This window comes from Netta rufina (assembly GCF_964035555.1).
Source record: "Netta rufina genome assembly, chromosome: 13".
NCBI lineage: Eukaryota > Metazoa > Chordata > Aves > Anseriformes > Anatidae > Netta > Netta rufina.
Window position 1 is genome coordinate 12,156,796 of NC_140136.1, and position 24,065 is coordinate 12,180,860.

The following is a 24,065-nucleotide window of genomic DNA, read 5'->3' on the forward strand; positions in this document are numbered from 1 at the left end:
TTGTTTGGACTGGTGGTGCAGTTGGTGTACCAAAGTCTGAACCGTTTTGCTTGCTCTTTCAGCACATCAGCATGTTTGCTGTCTTCCAGCCCTTTGGAATTTTTCTGGTACTGGAACTGTTATCAAAAACACCATGAGTGAGCCAGAGACCTCCTCCTCCTCATCTTTCAGCACACTCATGTGCAAAGGGACTAGCTGAAAGCAGAGAAACCCAGTTCTCTGCTGTCCCAGGGAATGAAGAGCTGATGTGTTTCTTTTACCAAGGCAGGTTTTGTTAAAGGTTCACCCTGGCTCAGAGGCAAGCAAAGAGCAACAACTAACAATCCAACACAAATTGAAATAGCACCTGAGCTTGTAGCTGTTGTGCAAACACATAAACATCAAGAACCTTCCAGTTATGGTTTGTAAGTCATCTTTGCAGTTAAATCTTGCTCTCTCGTGCTGGCAGTCCAGACGTTGTAGGACAGCTGAATAGTTTGGCAGTTTACTGCGTGGATGTCCTGCACATGTGTGAGAAGCTAAGTTGTGTTTTTGCAGTAGAGAACTGATTTTCTGTATTCCAAGGTAGTTGTGTAGTCATAACAAGGAGAAATGCTAAGTAGATAAGTGGACAGTAGAAGGCCTCCCTGTTCCAAAATAAGGTGGAAGCTTGAGAAAAACAGGATGAGCAGTGTGAGAACAGTAAAACAAAATAACAAGTTCTCAAAATATAAGAAAGAGGGAAAAAAAGGAAAAAGGAGAAATTAAAGGGTTGGAAAAAAAAAAAAATTATACATATATGGTATAGAGGAGCATCGAGTAGCTTGTGAACCTGTAGTACTCTGCCAATGAGGAAACAGGGGAGGTGATCAGGTGTCAGGTAATAGGGAATAAAAGGTTATGATTTGTTTGCTATAATGTGCTCCTAATTGGCAGGACGCCCACCATTGCAATCGCGAATAAAACAGCTTCGCAGAAGTTCCTGTCTGAAGAAAATTATTTGAGATTTTTCTCACAATTTGGGGGCTCGTCCGGGATCTTGTCTCCTGCCGAAGATTTCTTGCCACCACAGACTGGAAGGTGCACCCTGCTGATTTCAGTGGTCCCGTCGGGGGTGGCGGGTCATCTTGGTATGGCCGGCAAAGGACCGAGACTGTTAATCTGAAGACAGGCTCTGCGAAGCTCTGGGGAGAAGGGAGGCCAGCACTGACATACACAGCCCAGACATAGTCCAGCCCAGATTGGGTACAGGCACAGGGATTACTGCTGATAACCTGAACCGGGAAGCTGTGCACGGACTAAGGTAAGGGAAACTTCACCATATCTTAACTCGGGTTGGCTCTTGTGTGGAGTGTAAATGAGACAGTGTCAATCTTGAGTATGTTATTCACTGGAGAAGAATGTTTAGGGGGAGAATGATTCAACAGGCAGCTATGCAAGAATGGGAAAGAACTGACAACCTCCCCCAGGACCAAGAGTAATTCTGATAGAGCGGAAATATCCGCTTATCCAACTGAAATAATGACAACCCACAACAAAGAAATCATACGAGGGACTCAGGGTCAGAATGAGGAAGTGCTTGGGGATGAATCCTGAGGACCTGGTAGCCCAAGGGCTCTTTAAAGTTCATTTTGGGATTAAAGGCTGGCCAGATATACAGAAAAAGCTCCAGAAGGTGGGAGGATGGAGTGAACAGTGTAGGTAGTATGAAGGTGTACGCCAGGAGGGAGATGAGAAGGAAAAGCAGGGAGCGAAACAAGTGGTATATCACAGTGTACTGGGTAGAGGGGGAGATAGAGGGCCCAGAATGGAAAGGAGAGGAAGAGAGATAAAGGAAGGACAGACAAGGAAAGCTACCTGTGTTGCAGCCTAAATCCTAACAGGGACAGGCTTTGAGAAGATGTTTTAAGTGTGGCCAGGCCAGCCACTTCAAACAGGAGTATCCGGAGGGGAAGAAGGAGGAGAGATTGCTGTTATAAATTCAGAATTAAGGAGTCAGGGCTTCTCAGAAAGCTAGCTCCCTCATAAATGAAAAAGTGTACAGCAAGGGCTCCTGCACTGACCTTGGTGTCTGCAGGGAGGTTTCTTACTCCTTGCTCTCCCAGCTGCTGTTGTGCAGCATTTATTTATTTATTTTTCCTTTTCTTATGTGTGCTCGCATAGAGATTTAAACTGCATTGCTCATGGCTTGGCTCTGGGCAGCGGTGGGTGCCTCTGGAGCCATCTGGAACTGACCCTTATCTAACAGGGGGCAGCTGCTGGATTCTTCTCACAGGGGCTACCACTGCAGCCCCCTGCTACCAGAACCTTGCCATGTGAACCCAATACATTGGGGCAGCTAGGTCATCACTGGCCTGTAAAGTATCAGGGCTTAAATTAACTAATGAAACGCTAAATGTGATGGGGGTAGAAGGGATGTGCTACTTTTGGGGGACACCAAGCTGAGACTAGGGATAGAATGATCACTGGGCAATTATTGTATGCACCTGAGGCAGGGACTAACTTGTTGGGAAAGGATTTGATAATGAAATTGGGCATTCAAATAGTAAATTGTTAGGCTAGAAGTGTTATTAATGGGGTGCTCTCAGACCCTGAGAGCAAAGACGTATTTTCCTTTGAGTGGACAGTAGAAGGCCTCCCTGTTCCAAAATAAGGCAGAAGCTTGAGAAAAACAGGATGAGCAGTGTGAGAGCAGTAAAACAAAGATCACAAATTCTCAAAACATAAGAAAGAAAAGGGAAAAAGGAGAAATTAAAGGGTTGAAAAAAAAAGAAAAATTGTACATATATGGTATAGAGGAGCATCGAGTAGCTTGTGAACCTGTAGTACTCAGCCAACGAGGAAACAGGGGAGGTGATCAGGTAATATCAGATAATAGGGACTAAAAGGTTATGATTTGTATGCTATAATGCGCTCCTAATTGGCAGGACACCTGCCATTGCAATTGTGAATAAAGTAGCTTCAGAGGAGATCCTGTCTGAAGAAAATTATTTGAGATTTTTCTCACATATGTAACCTTCTGTTTTTTTTTTTTTCTTCTAGCAACAGCTGGCTTTATAGTTGTGTCGTGAGCGATTCAGGCTTCCTTTCCTCTTTTTGTTCACTTTTTTTTTTTTTTTTTTTTTTTTTTAAAAGTTTCTAGTCTTTCCACTTCCTTTGTTGCTGACAAAGGGGTCTCTGTTGTCTTGGGTGCCGTGTAGTTCTAAAGTTGCGATTCCAGACCATGTGCTCCAGTGGGGCTATTGGCTTTCACTGTACTTCTTGTCACTAGCTGAAAGGAATATATGGCATACATGAGACAGGTGAAAGCATGTGTTTTGCCGTCACCTGTAAAACAGCTTTGTGAAATGAACACATCCCCCAAACAGATCATATCATACTTCGTCTCCAGGCTGTCACCCTGTGCTCTTTTTACTTGATTTTGGTCTAGATCCATCAAAAGACTGGTAAAACCTGCAAGTTTCCCTTAGCTAAAAGTTTGAGGTATTGATGTTTCTCGCAGCTACTGGCACTTGCTTTCAGAGTGTGTAATTGTTCTTCCCCTTTTGTCACTATGGATCATTTATCCCCACTGCACAGAGAAATCTTCCCTCAGATGCATTATCTTGGTCTCTTGGACTTTCTGTCCATCCTCTTGGAGCGTCCAGGACCAGGGCTCAGTCACCATATTTTTATATCACATATTTTGTTTTCCCTTTTTTATTTCTGTAGATGAATATCTGCAATAAGCCTCCTAACAAGACAGCTCCAGAGAATTTTGGCGAAGCTGTTTCTGAGGTGCAGGTCCAACGCGCTCGAAGGAATGGCTGGAGCTGGCCCCTGCACCCTTTCCAGATTATTGCCTGGCTGCTGTACCTCTTCTTTGCGCTGGTTGGCTTTGGAATCCTCGTTCCTCTCCTGCCCCTCCACTGGCTGCCCGCTGGCTATATTGTATCCTTTGGTCAAGAGGAGAGCATGAACTGTAATAAACTATCAACAGTTTATATTATATATGTATATATATATATATATATATATATGTTGTTAGGTAGCATATAAAGCATAGGAGAAGCAGCTGAGCCAGAATCTTGATCTTCTGTCTATAAAAAACACATATTTTGAGACCCACTCTGTCCTCCACTTAGGTATATCACTAACATTCTACTTGTCTCCTTCATCACTCCCTTTCACTATCTTTGCCTCCAAAGCTCTTCTGCTGTCTACTTCTGCCTATGCATCTCCTTTGCCTTATATTTTTCTACAAGCGTGCTGCAGAGTTTGAGGGAAGTCATAGGGATAAAAGGCCCCCAAACATCCTTGCCATGATGAGCTGCCTCACTTTCCTGTGCTGACTGAATGAATCTTGAAAGGCAGCTTTATAAGTGTATGATTTTATGGTGTGATGCCCTGTGATTAAAAGCAGTTAATCTTTTCCCAGAAGCCTCTTCCCCTCCTCTGTAGGAAAGCTGTGAGTGAAATACAAGGTGGTGTAGAGTGACCATAGGAGGAGAGGTCTATCATTTGTTTCCTCCAAATGCAGGCAGTGTTTGATGCTGAGGTGCTCGTGCTGTCAAGGCACCTCCTTCTGTGCCCAGCTTGAGCATGTTTTCCTCCTCCTGTCCTCGGTTTTGTCAATTCTCCTGTAACGTATTTCCTGGTGAAAATAAAATTGACAAAGTGGCTCAGTGAGATTAAAGTCAGGAAGTCTGACCTATCTTATGAAATGTCAAACAAAGCCAAAGCAGATTTATGTACGTACATATATATGTACACACATTTTGATGTATTTAGGACTTCCTGTTGTCAAGGGTCAAATTAGAATGAAATTAAACAGGCACCATATTTGCTTTTCAGCAAAAAAAAAAATAAATAAAATTAAATAAAAATAAAAATAAAAATAAAAATAAAAATCTTGCTAGGTTAATCTCTGGCAATTTGTACAAAGATTACTCCAAATGTGTCAGTCTTACTGTGGCAGAAACCAAGGGGAATATTTAACATTGTTCTGTAAATGGAAACAAGAAAATCCTTTAGCAGTCTCTTTTGCCTTTCATATTTAAAGCTTTCTTAGCAGAACCTGATAAACAAGAAATATTACAGACAGAATCTCGGGAAGAGTTCTGAAAAGATGCTCCTGGGAGTAATTCGTACATGTGGTATTCATACATTCATATGTCCATACAACCTTTGATATTATTGCAACTGATGCTTTTGCTTATAATTTTACTTACACTTGCATGATTTAGGTATTATTAATATCCTTAGCTCACAGCTGTCTTACAACTACCTATCTTACTGAAATCCTTGGTATTATGAAGGCTTGAACTTCATAAATTTAAATGCCAAATATCTTCATAACTCAGTCTAAAGTCATTCTAACTCATCAGATTAATGTATCCCAAAGCTTTACTACCAGTTATTACAGCACAAATGTCTCTCTCTCTCTCTTTTTTTATTTTCTTACAACACTTCGGTGTTTTCCATAGACTTTAATATGATCAATTATGTGTTTATATCTGGTTTTATAGCAAATAAACTGGAAGATTAATTGTTGCATGCATGCTCATCTATCACAGTGTATTGAGGAGCAAACTCTGGAGCACAGTGGTTTTCCAGATATGTAAAGCTGCTGCTTTGTAGTCTTTCCAAATATTGGCAGTCACTTGAGGTTTGATCAAAAGTACTTCTAAAGCTTATTTGTTCTCACTTGCTACTGAGTTTGGAATTAAGAATATAAACAGATAATTGTTGGAAAAACAAATGAGAAATTTTGGATATTCTTTGTCTGTAAATTCTGTAGGACCCTAATTTAAAGGGGTGATCCTCTTGCTTGAGATTCAGACTAAAGAAAAGGAAAACAAGGTGATTGGTACTGGTTACTTGATGTGACTTTTTTTTCTCTTTTTTGGAAGTTTGGTCTTGTGAAGGGGCATGTGCACGGCCTTAACTGACTGTTCCTTTCCAAGGATTCTGTATGGACTAAGAAGTGTGGACCCATGCCAACAGCCTGCACATGGGGTCAGATTCTGGTAAGTAAAGGTAATTTTTAAAAACTCCTGTGCTAGGGAGGACATTTCTGTGAGGCAGAATAATACATTATAAGGAGGGTTGTTCCTGTAGATTTAGTTTCCTTTTTGCAGAGGATATTTATTACCATGAGATAGGGAAACTTCTTTGTTAATAAAGCTCAGATTAATGTGCTGTAGTCAGTTATATGGTAATTTCTAATTACAAGCCATATATTTCTCGTCTGTGTGGGCTTTGTGTATTAAGGATAAATATATAGGCATTAAACCACTCATACAATCCTTAACTGTGTACTTCAGTGTCCAGGAGTGTGTTTTATCTATCATTTAGTTGTTCATCTTGCTGCAGTCTCCATTGATCCTGCGGATGCAAATGTGCGAGAAAAAAACTATCTAGGGCCTCTGGCCACCTTCAATCGTAATCAACATGCACATGTCATTGAAAACCATCATTGCCATGTCTGTGATGTAAATGTGTAAGTATCTTCTCTTTTTCTTCTATTTATCTTTCTTCTTCACCATTACACTTCACCATAACGTTCTTTTCACTGTTAGACTTTAAGATTGAAATTGAGTCCCTGAAACCCTTAACTCTATAGTGCCAGTGAAACTTCATCCTGTGGCAGGCTTCAGTTAGTTGGGTAGATGCTCACTGTCAAATGTGTGCATGGTTCAGTGTTTTATTTAATTGCTCTTGTGTTGTGTGGAGAGAACTATTCTGTTCTGTGTTACCTGGATGTTGGTGTTAGATCTGAGAACAATATGTAACTTGTGTGTGTGTGCTTGTATTTGGCTAGATGCTAATTGGATAGCAAGAAATGCTTGGAGGGCAGACTGTAAGATCAAGATTTGTAGAATTGCTAAAGAGTTTGGGATCTCTAAATTAGAAATCACACAATGCATTAAAAAGACAAACTTTGCAGCGTTTGGGATTTTGGTCCAACAATGCCAATATGGCCAATATGTTTGGTAGTTTAAGTATTCCCAATATCATAGGTATTCTCATGACTACCAGGATCTCTACTGCTGTAAGCCCCTGTGCTTGTGTCACTGGGAAGGCATGGTAACCTGTTGGTGCTGCCACTCTAACAACACCCTTTCTTTGGCAGGAGTGCCAAATCAAAGCACTGTGGAACTTGCAATAAATGTGTGTGTGGCTTTGATCACCACTGCAAATGGCTCAACAACTGTGTGGGAGAGAGGAATTACTGGTAAGGGCCTGGCAATGTAACAAGAACACATCGCTGCTTAAGTAATATCCCCCTTCCAGGGATGCTCCTGCATCTCAGTGCAATCTGGACTGAGCCACTCAAAACCACTTTTCTTTCAGATCCCAGCTGCATTAAGTCAGTCATGAGAAAACCAGATCGAAAATGCAAGCATGACTATGCCATCCCCATAACCAGGGATAAAATTCCTACACTTAGAATTTTGTAGTCAAGCGTTTACAAGTAAAAACCGAAAACATGCTCTTATTATTTGGTATTAGGAAAAGCTTATGTCATGGTACCTGGCTGTCCTTAATGCTTGTGAGAACTCGAGTGGGAATAGAACCATGGTCATACTGCTGTTCCCATCTCTGAAACAACATGAATCCAAACTGCCTGCTTTCCTGCCAGCTGGCAGGAGTTACAGCAGCATACAGGTAACTCTAATCTGGGCCAGGTTTAAGGTAAAGAATAAGGAGGCTATCGCTGATTATTGCTTCTCAGCTCATTTTTCTGCACTAGAACCACAGGAAGCAAAGAGCTGTTACTGCTGATTGCCACAACACACTGCTGTTGGATTTTGTGCAGGGAGCTCTTTGTCTATTCTAGGTATACTTAACTGCCTTCTAACTAGAATTGCTCTAACATGTCACAGTTTAGTCCCTCAGGGTAGCAAATAAGACTCTTGCCCAGCATCTGTGAAAGTGCCACAGTAATTTGGGTTGTCTGCCCTTGGAATTTGATGTGTGATGTTATTGAAGCCACTCAGAGTTCTCACCTTTTTGGCAGGTTCTTTTTGAATAGCGTGCTGTCTGCCATTCTGGGCCTTGGCCTTCTGCTCCTCATTGCTTGCTACGTCTTTGTGGAGTTCTTCATTAACCCCATGATGCTTCGCTCTGACCAGCACTACGAAGGTAACAGCAATGCTTCAGTGAAGCATCCCGTGAGTCAGCCAGCATATCTCAAGGGCCAGCTGCATGTGGGATTGTATTCCATGGGCTTTCCCACTGAGGAGGAACTCCTGTTCATTATTCCTTTTGTGTTATATTTGTACAGGAGCGTCTCTGCTGAGGTGATGCAATGTGTTTCCTTCCAGAGCATAGTAAGCTGCTCTTCCTAAAGGCTTTGCAAATATAAAGTTTCTTAAGCCTCAAGTGCATAATGGGCCTGCAGCCACGTTTGAGTTAACAGTATTTGCAGATGTAAAGTCGCATAAGAGATACCTGGGCAATCTGCTGACCTCTCCTGTTTTTGATTTTACAGTTCTGAAGAACCACACAGACGTTTGGTTTGTGTTTCTTCCTGCTTCTCCTGTTGAGACTGGGGCTCCAGCCATTTTGGTTCCAGCTGGGACTTTTATTCTATTGAGCCTAGTGACCGTGTTCCTGCTAGGCCACCTCTTGACCTTTCACATCTATCTTAGTAGGTATTATGTTCCTGTCATCCGTATCCCCATTTCATTTCCTTCATTTTAGCTTCTACTCATTCTGTGTTCACCTATGTTACAACTATGCATACAACATGCAAGATTACCACTGAAGAGGTAAAAACTTGGTATTTAACATTATACTTTTGATTTTCCCTAGAGGCCCTCTCTTATTGCAGTGTTCAGAAGTCCCATTAGATGCTGTTTCTGAATTCCACTAGTTCACTCAAGTTTTTCTTTCATCAAGGGCAACTGAGAATCAATCAGGGAGAAAACACTCTACACATGCTTGACTTGGGATGAATCTGTTTCATCCTGTCTGTAAGACCTCAGATAAGTGTTTTTGTTGTCTCCAAGATGCAAATTAACCTCATAGATATCCGTAGAATAATTCTATGCACCCCAGAGCGTGCATTTGGCCTAAATGTACCATCTCATCTCTGACTGTTTTCGTCTAGGGATAGTGAGAAGCCTATCTGTTTAGAGGCAGATGGCTTCTGCCTAGAGACTTATCTAGAGGCTTTTTGTGTCTTTCAAAAGGGTGGAGTGGAGCCAGTGAAAAACCTTTTCCCACTTTAGTGGCTCCCCAGGAGCATCTTGAAGTCATTACCTCAGAAAGCTCTAATAGGGCCACCCCCTATCAGTACCATTTCATTCATTCCAGGCTGAATCATAGAAATCATACAAAAACTTAGAATCCAGATAAACTTAGAGTTCACTTGCTGAACTACATCAGTAGCCATTTCTAGAATGTCTTCGATAGTAATTGGACAGTTGCTAGTAAATCCTAAATATTAAAGGATGGCATCCTGAGTACAAGGTTTCTTGAATGGAAGAAAAAAAAAAGTAACTAAATTGTTTTTGACTAATATAGTCATGAAAGACTTTATATATAAATGTGTAGGATTTTAAATGGCCCACACAAGGTTTATCCAGATCATATTCATCTGGTTTGCTGATTAATGTTGCATCCCAGCTAGTTCTGTGTAATGCCAATTTCATGCTGTAGGACTTGCTAAAGCACAATGTGATGTGAGCAAGGCGCACTCCTGTGTGCTTTGCCATTCTGTAAAACCGGCATGGATCTTCTGTGCTTGGTACTGACCCCAAACTTCTAAGGTTGGCTTAGTCCTACAGGGCTCCTAGCATAGACCCAACAACATAGTCCCCAACAAAGGCAGTGCTAGGTAGGTTTACTGACACGAAATGATTTGTGGAACTCAGAGAGAGAACTTTTCAGGAAGGCTCCACATATTAGATCTCCTACTTGTTGCTCCTGATGGATAGAAGGGATAGTTTTACCTGGAAGTACAAATGGTCATCAAAAACCTTTTTTTCAGTCATCCTGCGAAGTGAAGGCCATGCTATTTGTCTGCCTTAGAGAAGATCTCACACTTATAGAAGTCAGCAGTGTGAAAACTAGGGGAGAAGGGATGTGGCAGAAGTGAAGACTGCTTACAGACAATTCTTGGGTGGATTCTTAGGTTGTCCGTTAACGGTGATACAGGTGTGAACACAAATTAAGCCAGCACAAATCAGTGCAGTTCCAGATTTGGTCACAGACCACAATTTTGCCTTCTTGATGCAGTTAAAAGTTGACTTGACTTGGTTAATGGTGTGATGCCTGGGGATTTCAAAGGTTGACCTAGCAATGCAGACTAAAAGCATCACAATGCTGAGGCCACTCCAGGAAAATTTCTTTTGAATGAGAAAAAAAAACAAAACAAAACACACAGAATTGTTTTGTCCAGTGCTGAGCTGCAGATTATCCTGTCTTTGTGTACAGTTTCCACAAGAGGGTGCTCCCTCCTTGGGATAAAGTCGTGCCTTCTCTTGTCAAAGAGAAACATGCATGTTTTACACCAGTTCTACTCTGGGGTTGATTTTTTTTTTTTTGTTTTCTTGGAGGGATTTTTTTTTCTCTTTCAGAATAAATTTTGAGCCAAATTAACTTTTACTTTTGACACAATTTAAAATATTTATGAGTTACATGGAAACAGAATTTAATTACTGTTAATTTTCATTGTTATTTTATTATGTTGACATCTGCTACTTTATTGAAGCTGGTTTAAGCCGTGCTCCATTCTGTACAAAAGTGTGTTGTGTAAGTCCTTGCTTAAAAGGAGCAACTTTACCACATTGAAGCCTATATGGTATGTTACAAGGTATGCATTATTTTGACAACTGAGATTCAGGGAGAGAGATGTAATATTTGTGTTTTAAATTCATCTTATTTCACACGTAATTTTCAGTGGTCTCATCTGCATACTTTCAGGTAGACAGTATTGGAATGAAGTACCCTTTTGAAACATAATTACTGTTCATGAATGTTTTTTCATGAATCTTTTTTTCCTGTGTAATTAAATTATAGAATGAAAATAGCACCCCATGGCTGATATTGCCTTTAAGTTTTGCATTAAAAAAAGAGCAACAAACTGGGTTGAATCAGATTTAGCTATTAAAATCTTTGAATCTGTCTGTGTTGCAAGCACAGTGAACTTTTCAGAATTTCTGTCCTGGTTTTAACTACTTGGTGCTAACACAGTAGATTGTTTTCAAAGTAGTAGACACGTGTGTTCAAAATTAAGTGTTGATTGAGATTCAGTGGTAGAAGCATTCAGGGAAGCATGGCTCTTCAGAATTTTGGAGGGAGGTGTCTTTTTTGATTATGTGTTGCACATTATGTGTTACACATTACGTGCTGCGATTATGTGCTGTCTGGCCAAATGTAGTATTTTTTGACTAAACAAATGTTAAAATATTTTAAAAGTTGCTCTGCTAAGTATTCAGAAACCAATGAATTCTAAACTAAAAATGGTAGATAGCCCTTCGCTTCTGAAGCAGTATTCTGTTTCTCAGATAATGCATTCAGATTCAATTCTAGTAGCATTTGCCAGCACTTGGTACCATCCTCATTAAATGCATTCACTAATCACTTGGCTTCAGACTCGCATTCATCTTTATGTTCTGTCTTCCTGGCCAAATTGATATTAGATTCTTTTTTCTTCATATGGTCACTGCTTTAATAGGAGGGGCACCTTCTCCTCTGTTCTTCCCCAGTTCCCTATGAACTAGTCCTGTGTTTATGGCATGGTTTTGAGGGTCAGGAACGTATTTGAGGGGTACAAACATATTCAGGCAGAGCGAGGATTTTAGTCTAGATGTCCCATATCCTAGGCATCTGATTTAACTGCTGTGCTACTATAAACAGGAATAAGACTTACCAGACTGTGCAGTAAAAAGCTGCAGCATCCATTTCTAGGTTTTGTGATCTAAAAATACTTACTACATCAGGGTCACGAGGGGAGGAATGTCTTAACTTTGGATGTTTTGAGTCTCATGAGAAAACCAAACTGCTCAGAAATGTAAAATGCTTTTGCTCATTCATGGAAGCAGATGTGTTTGTGTGTGGGAGACCTTAAGAGCATATAAACTCAGGCACATAGGAGCTTTGGACATGTCTATTTGGCATGAGATGAGTCGGGCATTTGGTGCTCACTGTTTTGGATATTAATTGTCTCAGTCTTCTTTATGGGACACACTAACCTGCTGAATTTCTTTTCTACATTTACCATTACATCCCTTTTGACTGCTCACTGAGCTTTCTATATGATAGAGATTTTTCACATCTTGGATATGAATAATGGTTTTGCTCTGAAATGAGCTGAATGAATTGTGACAGCTTAAAAGGCTGCACTGTGTGTATCAGACATCCAGCTGAACAGTGTGCCTGGGAGAAAGTGTTGTGGTGATCACAATAAAGAATGCAGTAAGGTAGACAGTGTGATGGTACTTTTCTCTTAGAGTATCAGTTTTCTCATATTTATAGTTCCTAATTAACTATTGTATAGTTTTTCAGGCTGTTTGTGGGTGGCAAGTAAAATTGGGAGGGGCCTTTCATGCACTGACAGCTGTCTCTTTCCTCCCAGTGTGGAACAAGCTGACTACATATGAGTACATCCTGCAGCAGCGTCCCCAGCAAGAGGCCAAAGAGGCAGACAAGCAACTGGAATCTTGTCCCTCCCAAGCGATCCCCAGTCAGGTACTCATTGTACTTTCAATCCATTTCTTGTAAAAAAGCCCCACTTGCTCACTGTGTAGAGTTTGCCTCAGTTTTGCAAGCTTCAGATTTTAGAGGCAGTGGCTACAGGTAAGACTTTTGAAGTACTTCTGTGGAGTAGAATAGGATGCGAGAGAGTCTAAGGCCTGTGACTTGATGAACACTTTAGGCATAAGCAAATACTGATTTCAAATGAATCACTCCCACCCCTTCTCTTCCGCCACTTGTTTTGGGCCCCGGACTATCTCTTCTGCTCTGCCAGCACAGCTGTTTGTTACAGTCATGCACTGAACAGGGTGGGGGAATTTATCTGTGTAAGAATAAGCTTTATTAAAAAAATAGTTGAGGTAGTGTTTAGCTGGGCCAGCTCCCTCCCATTTGGTTCACCAAGCAGTCACGTAAGTGCTTGTGTCAGCATGAAAGAGGATGACTGAAGAGTGGGAAGGACCTGTCACTGGAAAGGGCACGACCATCTGTTCTGGTGGCAGACTGCATTTTGCTGGCTCATGTGCGTGGTATTGTAGGTCATGACTGAAAGCAGGCAGGCTCTAGGACTGGAGAAACTGGGATTAATTGTTGAGCAGCTAATACTGAACAGTTTAACGCTTCTGAAAAAGAAAAGGGCACCAGTCATGGTCAGAAAGGACCCAGATAGCTTTGCTTTTCTTTGCGTTTACACAGTGATAAGGGTCCTTGTGATTATCACGATGTTGATCTGTATTGCTGTAAAGGAGTTCTATAAGGCTTTAGTCCTGCTGTACTGTGCAGTGGCAAATATTGCAGTATTAACTGAGAGGTTCAGGGTAATTTATTTTGCTGCAACACAACTCTGTCCCTGGGGTTCCTCAAAATTTGACTGCTCAACATTTGTATTGGTTTGGGCAGGGGATTTACTAGAAACTTCCAGAAGTTCTTCCCAGTCTAAATTATTACGTGATTCTGCGATCCCGATGTAGTTCTACCTAGCTTTATGCAAGTGAGTTGCTTCCTATACAGCCAGTTTTATATTTCACAAGAAACTAATTACACCCAAGCTTAATCCAGGTGTTCTGTGTAGAGATACTGGGATCTCTCTGGACACATTAAAAGCTTTCCCCTATCAAAGGAAAGGGGGAAGTGAGCTAATTCCCTTTCTGTACAATATGGATACCCCAGCTTTTCATATACTTTTTTTTTTTTACTGTCTTGGAAAATTTGAACGTTCAGTTTAAACAGAGGTTTCCATAACAACGAGGATGTTTGGCACTTTGTCTCAGAGAGCATGAAAATTAGAGCAATAATAAAACATTAGCTCTAATGATTTCCTAGTTACCAAAGTTTGATTGATACTGAAAATACATCTGAATAGAGGTGGACTCTGGCTGGGGGAGGGTACATCAGGGATGTGCCCATTCAGTCCTGGTCTCCTGTCTGCCCTGCTGCTTGTCCAGCTCTGTGTGAATCTCATTAATTTGTAGCAGCAAGCCAGGAAGAAGCAGGGTGAAAAGTTCTGTGTTTCAGAGCTACAGTTCATACCTTGGGGAACAATAAAGACTGGAAGATGCCCAGTAACATTGTTAAGAAAAATGTTAACCCACCAGATTTTCCTTGTTCCTTACATAGCAACCAGAGATAAACACAAACAAATACACTGGAGTAGGAGTACACCAAGTGACTCGCCTTTTGTAATCTGTGTTGACTACAGCCTTCAGTTTGAACACAGAAGTCCTTTGTAATTGATCCAAGATCTCGCAAGCATAAAATAGAAATCATGTTCTTCCCACCTTTGTCTTAGCTGCTCGTTAATTGTAGAGAGTAAGAAGAAACATGCAGTTCCCCTTCAATCCTTGTATTTGAGGCTTCTTCAAGCTTAGATGTTGGTTCTGGCTTTCATTTTCCATGTTTGCCTGCGTTTAGGTCTTCAGCTATGTTCAGGTTGAAGGATTCTTATATACTTGTGAAATCTTTTTCAGGACATGCAGAAAATAAAAGCACTGTTTGCACACTTCTACGGTTCAGATATCACAGAAACGCAAAACAGTTGGACACAGAGCCTTTGCCTCTATTACTGTAGCCACAGCAGCAAGTGCAAGTAACAGTGGTTTTGTTTGTCTTGTTTTGGTTTGTTTGTTTGTTTTTGTTTTTGTTTTCTGTAGACAATTATAGAACAGTCAATATTTGTAACCATGAGGTTTGTGGGTGGGCATGGCTGTACTCAACCTTCAGAGGAGGTCTGAGCATGGCCAGGAGCTATATGTTGGCCGTGAGCTTTGTTAACTGAGATTCAAATCAGTTTAGCAGTCTGTTCTCAGGAAGAGTAAGAGCTGAAGGCTCACAACCTGGGCAGTAAGGGTGGCTCTGTCTTGCTGTCACAGTTGACAGCTGGCCGTCCTGTGGGAGCTGAGAGAGGCTGGGGCTCTGCACTTTGCTTGTAGCTTTCGTCACGCTGAGAGAACATTGCATTTTCTACTGATCGAGTCTTCTTCCATTTGTTTCTGCTTGTCAGCTCTAATGCTTTACTTTCTTCTATGTGGCTGCTTTGGTTATACATAATTTAAAAGGCTGAAACACACAAAATGGATTTTAAAAGGCTCTTTTATTGCCTGCCTGGAAGGAATTGTTCATGGTATTCTGAAGATGCATCATTTGTTATCCTCCTTTGAAATGCCAGGCCTGCAGTTGTTTGTGTGCTGTGCATGTTGAGTCCTGATTGTTTTCAGTAGCTGTGCACAGTCTCACAAGGACGTCTCCTGCTGCAGCTCACTGCAGCCATGGTGAGTTATCCTCTGGAAAGGCCTGCCTCTCCCCACCCTGATTTTTCCAGGCTTGCTGCTTCAAATTGACATGAGGTTGTGTCTGCTCTCCTTCATTTGAGACTCAGGTGCATGAGGTTTGAGTGTAAATGTTAAGAATTTGGTCCTCAAAGAGCTGTAAGGAACCATTTATGTACACTTGATGTTCTGTCAATAATGATCAATGATATGGCTTGAGTTACAAGTTCTACGTGAAATATATACAGGCTGAATTCCTGCAGATCACGAATCTGCCCTGGGGTAAACTCTGCTGGTAATGGTGAGCCCAAAATTTCATAGTTTGCAAACCAGAAAGTTCAAGCACTCAAGATTGCTGAACCAATTCTCTTCAAATTTGATGTTAGAACCTACAAGACAGTTGCAAATTTCTTTCCACCTCCTTTTTTTTTTTTTTTTTTTTTTTTTTTTTCCCCTTCTTTCCATATTTGCAAGACCAATTAAAGTAAGAGCACTTTATAAAATGCAACAAGCCTGAACTCTTTCCAGTTTGGCAATCCTCTTATCTACAATTATATGAGTACCGAGACTCCAGACCTCCATGCCAGGATTTTTGAAAGCAACTAGTAAATTTGGAAGTTTCTCTGCTGGCGTGCAAAGAAGGCTGGGCAAAGATGATCAGGGCAGTGTGCTGGCTCTGACTCTGGGAGCATAATCCCCAGTACCCTCTCCCAGCATTTGGCAATATGTGTCAGGGGCTTCTGGAACACAGAGCATCGAATGGCTTTGTACTTGCTGATGCAAGCTTTTCTAATTTATTCTTGAATCCATGTAGCATTTAGCACCTGCAGCATCCTACGGTGGTGAGTGCTACAGCTTAGCTCCATGCTGTATCAAAACCACAGCTTTTCTTTTGTTCCTTTCAAAGCTGTTGCCTGATCCTTTTTCATTTGATGCTCCTTAAGTGTTGTATTGTTGAGATGTGAAACAGTTATTCCCTGTTTGTGTACTCCAAGCCACTCATGTTTGCCCTGAGTATTTTGCCTCTTGTCTGAAGGGCCCTGGCCCATTAGCTGTTTCTTGTACAGAAAGTGCTTGATACCTTTCATTGGCCCTGTCCCTCTTCTCTGTACCTGTTTCCAGATCCTCTGTGGGTGAAGAGGCTGGAATGATGTAAAGAACACAGAGTCCGGGCTGCCTATGAATTTATCCAGTGACATGAAACCATTGTCTCTTTGCTTTTTTTAACGCCTTTTCTTCTCATTCCTATCATCTGAAATGATTTCTTGGCTGCCACTGAGCATGCAACTCCATGAATTCATTTCTAGTTCAGAGAGCACTGCTCTGTGTATAAAGTTTGCACTACTTTTCCCAAGTGCATCACTTTACATCTTTACATCTAGCAATATTGATTTTCATGTGCCATTTTATCACGCTGTAATTCAATATTACACGAATCTTCTGCAGCTCTTTGCAGTTGGCTTTCATTTTTATTGCCTTACATAAGGGAGCATCATCACCAGACTTCATCTCACTGTTCTGCTCTTCTGTTTATGAATGTGCTGAACTGCAGAGGCCCTGGGTCTCTCAGGAACCTGTCTGTGGGACGTCCAACTTTGACTTCATTTTCTCAAGTCTGCTGATCGGGCTGCTCAGCCGAATAGGTCTTCCCATGCATAAGGCTTTTGTTTATTAAGCGAATGCCTATTGCATTCAAAATCCCCCCCATCTTTACAACCTAAATTTTGCCTTACAATATATGTGGGTTTTTATAGTCACTGTACACTAAAATATTGAAAGTTGTCTCACTAATTATTCAAACATAAGTGCAGCTAGTGAAAATCAAGCATCAACGTTCTCCTGAGCACAGTTTGTCTTTTTTTTTTTTTTTTTTTTTTTTTTTGAGATCAGGGCTTCCTAATCTTCATCAATTAATAATAACCTGCAGAGGTCATCTGAACCTCTGACCATCCTAATTGTGTACTTTTGGGGGGAGAACTGGGAGCTCCTTTTCTGTAATTCAGCTACTTGGATTTAGGAGGCTTATTTGTCAAGTCTTCTTTTATGTTTATGCTGGGGTGCAACTTCAAAAGTCAGGATGGCATTACTTGGAATTCATCTGTACTCGAGGAGAATAAGTAACATATTGTGTTTTTTTGCCTTTTTTTTTTTTTTTTTAGATAGAAGAGTTGTTAGCCATAAAATATTCACGCAAGAAACAGAAAATGCTTAAATGCTTTATGGTTTTCCTGTATATTGCATGCTTTCAGTTTTGTCTCCTCCATTTTGAATTTAAAAGAACTTTTCTGCATTCACTGCTTAACTTCTATTATTGAACTGTATAACTAATGAAGGCTTTAAGTGATATTTTCAATGTGGTTCCAAGAAATGATTCAGCTGGCCTCTGTAAGTGTGCTCTGATGTGATTTTGAGTCACATGAAATACTGACTGGACTAAATGAATGAATCGGGGACTTCTAATTGTCTCAATCTTGGTTTTCCATCTTAAGCAACAGACTCCTCTGCTGAGATTCAGCTGTGCTGGATGTAATGACAGGATACGTTTGGCATATGGCTGAGGAAGGAGGAAGAAAACACTTCAGTAGTGAAAATCCCTCTTCTCCACTGTGTCCATATTGTTCTGAAAATGTTAATTCTTTTTTTTTTTTTTTTCTTTTTCAGGAATTAGACCTTTTTTCAGGTAACCCTGGCTATACAGACCCTGGTATTCAAGTAGAGGACTTCACAACAGTAACTTCAGGAAAAGGGTGAGTAAAGTAAATAGATAGGACTCTCCCAACAGCATGTATGCTAAATGGGAAATTGTCATCAAAGTCACTTTAGGAATGTATGGAGCACTGGTATTTTGACCAAGCCACGCTGAAATCTTTTTGAGTTTCAGGAGGATAAATACCTGCAGGAGTACTTGCCTTTGCTCCTCTGGGAAAATAACATTCCAAGAGCACTCTGTTTAGACTGTTTTAATTAAAATTCATTTAAAGCTGCCTGAAATAAAGCTGGGAGCTCCACCTAAGCTTGTAACAAAGTTTCTACAATGCCACTGAAAAAGGAGATGGTCTGCTTTGTGAGCAAATGTGAAATCTGAAAGCCTGTAAAGTTCATGATTAGGCTTAGAGCATTTTTGTGTAGGAAGTCACAATTAATCAATATCTGTGATTGCCTTGGAATTAGACAGAATACCCAGCTACAGAAGTTTTGAGAGCTTGTTGTACATACCTCACCATCTGGGTGGCCCTTACAAGCCATGTCTACATAAAAGTGTAGCATTTGTTCGTATTCTTAACAATTCCAAGTTTTTTTGGAAGAGGTCTAATTTAAAGCTCAAGTCTAGCATGACATTTAATTAATATATTTCCCAGACCCTCACCTTAGAATACTCTTCATATTCAGTTAAAATGTAAGAAGATGCAAGGAAGGTTCAGCTAAAACCCTGACCCTGTACATTTTTGCTGCTGTGCCTCAATTCATCAGCTGGTCAAGTGACTTGCTCAATGTGATGTCCTAGAGCACTTTCACATCAGAAAATCCAGCCTTATCTCATTTCCAGTTGCCCTAGAGTTTTTTCTGTAGTAGATTATAAGAGATCAAGCTCAAAAACATCTTTAGGTTGTGTTTTTACCAGTTCAGTATTTATATCTGAATATCTCAGATTTCTGAATCTGAGTATCTGAATTCTGATTATCTGAATTTCTCAGGCCATAAGGGTTTTCTGTCAAAATCAAATTTCAACTCCACGTGGAAGCCAAATGACAACACAGAGTACCGATAATATATGTTGCTAAGAGCCATTGCATCACAAAAAAAAAAAAAAAAAAAAAAAAAAAAAAAAAAAAAGCTTTCTTCTGTTACCATCTTAAACTTCTGGGTGGTTTTGTCCCATAATTCTTATATTGAGCTCATTATAATTATATGATATTTCAGGTTGTCAAGAGACCTGAATCACAATATGAATCAGCATAGTTTAAATACAAAGCGAGCAGTCATGGTAAAACAGCATCCTTCTCTCTTAATTAAGCCTTGCATATTAACTCATGTCCTTGGGGAAGGGAGAGGGAATCCTTTATGTTTTGTGCACAGTTGCGCAGGAACAGCTACCCTGCAGTCATGCTGGGAGTGCTGTGCAAAGCAAGGGATGCCTTAGTCAGCCTGACTGAAGCTGGGTATGTGCAAGAAAATAGGCGTCAGGGTAAAGTAGTGTCTAAGGAAATCATCTTGTACATCTGCCATGTGTTTTAGCTTTTCAAAGCTCTATGTCCACAATGATGAAGCTGATCCTGAGCAGACCGCCTCTCCTGACCTCCCATCTCTTCACTTTGCAGTCCCTTCACAGGTAAGCAGGAGACTTCCTGCATACCAAAACCTCTGCTGCTGCTGATTCATCACGTTGCATGGGTACAAACTCGCTCTGGTGCAGGCTGTGGTTACATCCTTTCTACACTCGATCTTGCTGTCCTCAGCGTGTATGTGCAGGGCTGGTTGTGCCCTGCAGTCATGACATCCAAACAATACTCTCCCATCTCAGCTCACACACGTGATCAGATGTATTCTGCTGTTGCTTCATAAGCTTGCAGCTCAGCTGTAATATATTGAGCCTGTGCAATATCTTGCTGTTCCAGTGCTGTTCAGTGACTGTATCTATACCACTGTGCATGCTTCTGTAGAGCAAAATCCAACAGTTTATACATTCAAATATGGTACTAAAGTATCTGCCCAGGGAAATATGATGTATGTAGACATGAAGCTTTAGTGTATAAAACAGTTGGTCAAAGTCAAGTTTTCTGCTTTTTTGATATTCCTTTTCATACATCCAGATGCTTTCCCCACTTCCTCAAGTGGCTGGTGGTTGTGACCTCCCCCTTTCCTCCAGGCTTATTAATCAAAGTTTTGTCATCTAAATGTTAAGAAAGCTTCCTTTTCAACTACACTTGTACTTTGGATACTGTATTTTGTGACTCTGGGGCTTCTTGCTTTTGCAGAGACAGAAGAAAAGACGAAAGAAGACACACAAGACTTCTTCAGCAATGGAGAGCAGATCTAAACCACATGCTAGACCTTGGCCCTCTTTCCCAGGTCCTCAGTCAGGTGAGAGTGCGTCAGTCAGCTTCCTTGCTTCGTAACGGTTCCAGTTCACTGAAATGTGAAGGATTTAATATGAACATGACTTCAGAAAGTAGAGACAAGAAAAAAGTGAAGAACAGAAACTCCCATGAGAATAACAAATATGAACTTTGATTTGAAAGCAGCTGTGTTGTGAAGAGCTAATGGGGTTGCGATGCCAAATTTTCCTTGCTCTTCATTAGGGATTGTGGCTTTAAAAGTGGTAGGAGAGAAACAAGAGCTGCCACCAGGAACTGGAACTGGAGTGTACAGAGAAATGGAATGGAGAACAAAGCAGAGAGCATGAGGACCTTGTAAAGACCAAAACAGTTTTGAATCTAAAAATTGGTTGAAATGGCTATTTCTTGGAACTGTTAGTTCTAGGGTAGCTGAGAAGAAGGACTCTTCTAGCTCCTATCATTCTGATCAAGCTGTTACTATAGCAGCACAGTTAAACAATAATGATGCTCATTTCAGTTCCATATTTCTGAGGAGGAAGTCACAGAAAAAGATGTTGTGGTAGCAAAGAGCTTTAGCAAGGACTGCTTTCATTTTTAAAGGAAAAATTAGTCAGATGTGCAAGAGGGTAAACTATGTCTTCATAAACAATATTAGGCTACTTAGGCAACTGTGTCAGCAACACAGATGGCAGGAGTTCTCTGACTCTCTAAAAAGAAGAAAGAAAAACGCTAAACAAGTGCTATTCTATAGCAATGAGTTGGCTGAATTTCCCTCATTTTTATCCAAGGCAAAATTAGGAAAAAACAATTCAAATGAATTCAGAGGGTAGAATATAAGATGAAAATTAAAACAGATGTTGAAGAACTCAAGAACAAATAACTGAGTATCTGATCCTGAACATGTTTGGGTAACTTTATGAACAAATGCACTCATAATTATGTTAGCCAGAACTTCAACAGAACAGGTGAGAAACCCTTGTGTTTCTTGACTTCTTGAAATGCAAGAAGGGATCTCCAAAAAAGAGGCTATGCCATAACTATTGCTTTTCCTAAAAATGCTATAGTTTTCAATGTGCAACAGTTCATCTGTGAAACTAGACTGATAGCTATCCATCTGGAGTAGCTTTCTGGTTGCTAGCATACAGAAATGAGAAGTGTCATGAAACCCCAGCACTGTCAGGAAGTTAACTGGCCTGAGAAAAGAAGGGAAAATCAGTGTTTCTGAGAGCTTGGAAGCACTTTGAAGTGATCAGAGTTGGGTACACTGCTGAGTGGAGAATTCTGCACATTTTCACATCTAAATTTGCTTAAATATGTGTATGGGGGTTTTAAATACAAGTGGATCATCCATATCAGAGTTCTTGGGCTTGTTGACATCTTTGTGGGGCTGAGGGATGTTTCACGTCTTAAGCTTTCTTTTCTCTTTCTTTCCATCTCTAGAGTTTCCAGCCACAGCTGCTGCCACCTCCTCTTCCCACAGCCTTCACCTTGTAGTGCCAGCTTTCCCTCCAAGAGCTTCTGTGCCCCCCAGCAACACTGGCCCCATCCAGGCGGCGGGGCCCCCGGCTGACTATCACTCAGAGTCTGCTGAGTCCATGGATGAAATTCCTGTGGCTCAGACTCGCCTTGGGAGCACAGCCCCTCATGGTCCTTCTAAGAATAGCTCAAGCAATGCTCAGCATTATCCTGTGTCCACGGACAATCCCAGAGGTGACAGGGAGAAGAACCTGTATTCTGGGCACAAGGCAAAGAGGAAAAGGTGCCAGCAAGACAAACACGTAGAACAAGACCTGGAACTTTTTTCTAAGATTCCTGCTGTGTTTGTAAGTAAGAGCAGTGGAGAACCTCAACTGTCACAGCCCCAGCCTGCTGGGAACACATCTGAACCACAACACAGAAAAAGCGCCAGCAAGCAGCATTTGGGCAGACACAATCCACGCTTAAAGGACGTAAGGACAAACACCACAGTGGCCTAGTGATCAGCCTTCCAAAGCCATACTCTTTGGGAATGAGACAAGAGGTTCTCTTTCTATTTGTACGTTGCTGTTCAAAGATCTTGACTCCAGAAACGCATTCTCTGGAGGTAGCAGCATCCCTTTACATGATGCTGACCATCTTACAGCAGAACTAGCTGAGAGGCAGAAAAAAACCCTGCTGCATCACTTTATTTTTTTTCTGCCTGCTTCATCTTCCTAAGCCAGGAGTGCCCCTGAGCCCAGTTCCACTCTTCTTGTCGAGGGGAACAGACTCCCCTGACAGGGATGCTAAGGGCAACCTCTGGCCCTTAGCCAGTGTTAACACCCTGTAGAGCACTGAGGGCCTCATCCCCGCACTGTGTGCATGCCACCACGCCACAGTGAGACATTTCTTGCTGCCTGGCTAAAGGCAACGGGCAATAAGGAGACAAAACTGAGGTAGACGCCTTGAGAAGCTGCTAGAGTGAACTAAGACAGTGTTTTCCATAGCAAGGGGCTGTCCCCTCCTGGCCCTCTGCAGACCAGTACTGCAGGAAATTTTGGTGTGTGGGGAAAAAAAAACAAGGCTGCATCTCTGCCATCCCCTGGTACCCTGAAAACTAAATTTTCCATCTGCCTCTACCCAGTCAGTCTCTGGATCATGTCTGGGGGACTCACTAGGTAGTCAGGGAGTAACCTCAGGATTGCTCTGTCCCTATACCACTTTCCACTGTGCACCTTCAAGCCAAGTCCACCAGCATGTATTCTCTAAAGCAGTGTGGGTTGACCTACCCAACTGCACCTTCCCAGCAGCCTGAAGTGCCCCACAGTGCAGCTTTCTCATCAGAAACTCTGGGACACAGCAGGTCCTGAAAGCTTTCCATCTCCTGGGCTTGCCAAATCAGTCCACAGCCAAGCTTGGACTCTCTGTATTGCAGAAAAATCCCACACCAGACACCGGGGCATGTGGCCAGTGCCTGGAGTCACAGCTCTGTGCCGGTGGTGAGAAGCAGAGAGCTGTCTGGGCTGCAGAGCCTGCGCTTTCCCTGTCCTCCTGGCTTCCACAGGCAGCATGCCCTGCTGCAAATTCCTGGCTGAGCACCGAGGCCAGGGCTGCCAGGAAGCCCAGATCTGCCTAGCAGCCAGCTACCTCAGAGCCCAGGATAGCAGCGAAGCACACATCCCGGCGGGCATGGCCACCAGCACGTATGTGCCTGACACCATTTCCCACCCGACAGCTGCACAGCCCCTGCCTCCCTGCCATGGCAGCTCGCACCATTTCTGAACAGTGTGTGCGAACATGTAGGTGCACCAGCAGAGAGGAGACGTGGGGAGCCTTTATCACCCTGCCACATCATTTCATGCATGCAACGCATGGCCAACCCATTCTCCATACTATGGTGAGTGCAGGCTAGGGAAGGAGAAGATGTGGTCCTGGGTGAGTCCAGCTAAGCCGTTCCTCCACTTGCCTAGGCCTGGAACAGCTCCGTCAGTGAGCGTTAGAACAGAATAGTTCACTTAGAAGGGGCCTACAAAGATCATCAAGTCCAACTGCCTGACCACTTCAGGGCTAACCAAAGGGAAAACATTACTGAGGGCTTTATCCAAACGTCTCTAGAACACTG

At 41.8% G+C, this 24,065-nt stretch overlaps 1 protein-coding gene across 1 annotated transcript; it reads left to right on the forward strand.

Annotated features, from left to right (window-relative positions):
* Positions 1-71: 71 nt before the first annotated feature.
* Positions 72-22,461, forward strand: ZDHHC1 (zDHHC palmitoyltransferase 1; the record flags this gene model as incomplete). Its single annotated transcript, XM_084294832.1, is given in 11 exon segments — positions 72-134; positions 3,691-3,909; positions 6,285-6,460; positions 7,094-7,195; positions 7,982-8,106; positions 8,456-8,614; positions 12,548-12,660; positions 18,090-18,175; positions 19,665-19,758; positions 20,405-20,510; positions 21,926-22,461. Coding segments are annotated over 11 exon segments (1,779 nt in total).
* Between the last annotated feature and the right edge of the window lie 1,604 nt (positions 22,462-24,065).